Source organism: Octodon degus, unplaced genomic scaffold, assembly GCF_000260255.1.
Source record: "Octodon degus isolate 3935 unplaced genomic scaffold, OctDeg1.0 scaffold00028, whole genome shotgun sequence".
Lineage (NCBI taxonomy): Eukaryota > Metazoa > Chordata > Mammalia > Rodentia > Octodontidae > Octodon > Octodon degus.
In genome coordinates, this window is record NW_004524604.1 from 18,934,537 (window position 1) to 18,938,415 (window position 3,879).

Sequence of the window (3,879 nt, forward strand, 5' to 3'; positions counted from 1 at the left end):
TTTACTAATACCCTTCAGAATTCCCAGAATATTCCCCACATTTTGAGCATACTTATCCTATTTTTAAAAAAAAGTACAGGGTCTACAGGGTCCCATTACATAGATCAGACTCATAGTGATTCCCCTGTTTTCAGCCTCCCAAGGGCTGGTACTACAGGCATGCGCTGTCACGCCCAATCTCAGTCCCTGTCTCAGGGCACCCCAGGGGCGGGGCTGGCAGGGCACCCCAGGGATTGAACCTCATTCTCTGTGCTTTGCCTAAGCGAGCGCTTTAGTCTACTGAACTGTCTGGCCGGCTCTTATCTCATCCTTTTTTTTTTTTTTTTTTTTTTTTTTTTGGTGGAACCGAGAATTGAACTCAGACCCTTCCTTGCGCTTGTCAGGGAAGCACTTATTCTACCGAGCCATCTCCCTGTCCCCTATTACATCATTCTTAACAATGACCCATTTGGGGCGAGGATGTAGCTCAGCAGCACGTCACCTGCCTGGCAAGCACAAGGCCCTGAGTTCAATTCCCAGCACCAGAAAAAAAAAAAAAAAAGGTCTCCTACTGTAATAAGATTTTTAAAATTTAGACATTGACTTCATTTTTCAACAGCCTCTGTATTGTTACCTGTTTTAAAATTCAATCTTTCAGAAGTGGTTTTCATTATGTTTATGCCAAGATTCTGATTTTATTTTTAGAAAGTCAAAGTTCTCTCTCTCTGTCTCTCCTCTCTCTTTCTTTCTTTCCTTCTTTCCTTTTTTCTTTCTTTTTCTTTCTGCCTGCCTGCCTGTCTTTCTGTCTTTATTTATTTTGAGATAGGGTCTTGCTAGGTAGTCTGGGCTGAACTTGAACTTGGATCTTTCTCCCTCAGCTTTCTAAATGCTGGGACTATAACATGTTCCACACATTGCCTAGCCAGCAGTTTTCTTAATCACATGAAGCAGACTTTCCTCTAAACTTCGATTACAATACATAATCTAACAATTTAATTTTGCCCATTTCAGGTCCCTCTTCATGTATATTTGCTTTGATAGTACTCCCCTTTGTTACTCACAAACATTTAAAAAGAGAGAAAGTAAATGAAAGCCAGAGCCATTAAGGTCTGCCTGCTAGTCAAAATTTAGAAATTAATCCGTATTTCACATCTGACACTTAACATATTCTAAACTTCTTGGCATAATATAAAGTTGTAAGAAATAATGTAACAAAAAAAAGTAACCAAATCAGATGACTCTGTGATAGTGAAATCAAATATACAAAAAAGCTTTAAATCATTTTTAAAACCTTACAATAAACATGTACATACAATCATTTGATATAAAATGAGCATTCTGTTATCCACTTATAGAAGAAACTGAGGCTTTAAAAAGTTATTACCAAGCTGGGGATTTGGCTCAACTGTAGAATGCTTGCCAGCAAGCGAGAAGCCCTGAGTTCAGTCCTCGGCACCAAAACCAAAAAATAAGCCTTCCCTAAAACAAAAAACAAAAAAAAAAAAAAAAAAAAAAAAAAAAAAAAAAAAAAAAAAAAAAAAATACAGTAAAATCAGAAAAGACCAAAAACAAGGCAGCTGCAAGAAGTTATTACGTAGTAGTAGAAAGGAAGGAAACTAATATTTTGAGTATCAAATGAACCAAGCATTTTATTTGTTTTCCTGTGATATCTTATTTTGTCTGAGTAAATCGTTTCCTGGCCATAAATTTGATCAAGCTATTGAAACATTATATTCCGTGACTCATCCACATGGCTGACACTGACAAAAGTTCTACAGTCTGAGGTACAGGATCTCAGGATAAGTCCTGAGGGGATTTCACTGACCTTATCAGACCCAAAAGCTCCAACTCTTGTTGCATAGGTCCTGCTTTACCTTGGTCTTAACCATCCAGCAGAAAAGTATAAAAACGAAATATAAGAAGTAAAGCCATGCTGTTAGGTTGAGCTGTAGGGGACTCAGGTCAACAATTTCTGACATTGCCAGTCAAGCGGAAGACCTAATACTATTAGGGGCTACTGGACTCTTTTAGAATATTTTGCTGAGTTTACATACCTATAATATTCAAATAACGGAACTTAACAAAAACAGGGGATACAGATGAATATACATTTTGTATCTGTGTATTCAAAGTGGTTGGGATAGATATATAGTTACATTCTCATAATGAATAGAGGGATTTGTTCTAATGGTGTTTGTAAATAGGATATCATTTCCACATCTTATACAGCAGTTAACCACCAGGAAGAATGTATGCAACGTGTTAATTATTGAAACTGACCTACCAATTTGATTTGAAACTGTCTCATTGCTATTTGTTTCTCAATAAAATTATGGGAAAAAAAAAAAAAAGAAAACTAAAAGTAAAAAAAAAAAAAAAAAAGAACCACATATTTTAATCCAGTAAAAGCACATCCTACCTCCCAAATCAATGCTGAAGACCAACATATTGAATCATATGCTTGTAACTGAAGAAACAAATTATTTGCATGAATGAACATACCAATGAAAAGTACTGTGTGGACTGTACATTTAAATTGAAATTTTAATATTGAAATTCAGTCAATTCAAAAGAAAACTGCTCAAATATGAAAGTCACAACAAACTAAAGCACGCACAGCGCAAGGATGTAGCAGTCACGCATGCGCGTTGCATCCACGTGTATGCGGGGCGGAGGATCTGAAGCTCATGGCCACCAGCTGTTTTTTAGCACCATCTTCTCCACATGTTAGCGCTGGTGCCCCGTTACGCTTCCTAGAAAAAAAAACTACTGCTAACAGTTGCATGTATATGAGCTTTTTATGCAACTGGATCACAAAATGATATTCTTCTGCAAATTCCTCACTTCGTGTTATATCCTTGGACATTTTACACACAACTATACACAGACTTGCCTCATTTTTTAATTGTCTGCAGCTCAGTGGTTCATTGAATGATTTTGCCATGATTTATTTTACTTACATCCTATAAAAAGACATTTGAGTTGTTTAAGAACATTTTAAATACTTTAATGATCATAAAAAAAGAAACATTATATTAACTATAACATGTCTTCATATTGCAATTCTGCATATTTTCTTTACTATCTTTATTGAACTGTGATTCTCCACTCTTATTTCTTTATAATAATCAGAATGCCTGGCATTCAGTTTTTATCACTGAACAATCACTTTACATGGAACCGCTGTTATGGTTAATGTTATGGTTAATAATCTTGAACTGTGTCTTTGTCTTTTAGATTCCTGAATTTGACAACTTGTACCTGGATATGAATGGAATTATACATCAGTGCTCTCATCCTAACGACGATGATGTCCACTTCAGAATTTCAGATGACAAAATCTTTACTGACATTTTTCACTACTTGGAGGTGTTGTTTCGAATTATTAAGCCTAGAAAAGTGTTCTTTATGGCTGTTGATGGTGTGGCTCCTCGAGCAAAAATGAATCAGCAGCGTGGGAGGCGTTTTAGGTGAAGCTTTTTTGTGTGTGGGGGGGGTCATTTTAGAGCTAAATTTTAATATGATGTGAGTTTGAATGCTTACATTTAAACAAAACCTTAAAATTACTGGTTGGTTCGAAATGATTTTACGGAAAAAATAATGTATCAGAAAAACTTGGCATTGAGTTCAAAGAAGACTTCACCTTTTTCTGAGCAAAGCATACAAAGGTTCCAGGAGGCTTGGTGAAACATTAAAAGGCAAAAAACATAACACAGCCATCTTCTGTCATGTTTATTTTCTGTTTATCAGAGAAACATTTATTTTCTGGTCTGTTTATTTTAAAATTCCCCCAGAAATGGGGATATTGCCTACTCAAGCTATCATATTTTACCAGTCAAGTAGGAGGAAATATAAAAACTTGGAATTTTATAATTATTTTATATATTCTTACAGATCTTA

At 35.6% G+C, this 3,879-nt stretch overlaps 1 protein-coding gene across 4 annotated transcripts in view; it reads left to right on the top strand.

Moving 5' to 3' along the window:
- Nucleotides 1-3,879, top strand: part of Xrn1 (5'-3' exoribonuclease 1) — a 138,261-nt gene that overhangs the window by 19,791 nt on the left and 114,591 nt on the right. For 3 of the 4 annotated variants that reach the window (XM_004629218.2, XM_023712967.1, XM_023712968.1), the window contains exon 2: nucleotides 3,217-3,449. In XM_004629218.2, the coding sequence (XP_004629275.1) occupies nucleotides 3,217-3,449 (233 nt within the window). Of the gene's footprint in view, nucleotides 1-3,216; nucleotides 3,450-3,879 lie in introns of those variants that run through there. The other variant, XM_023712966.1, reaches the window with a different exon arrangement.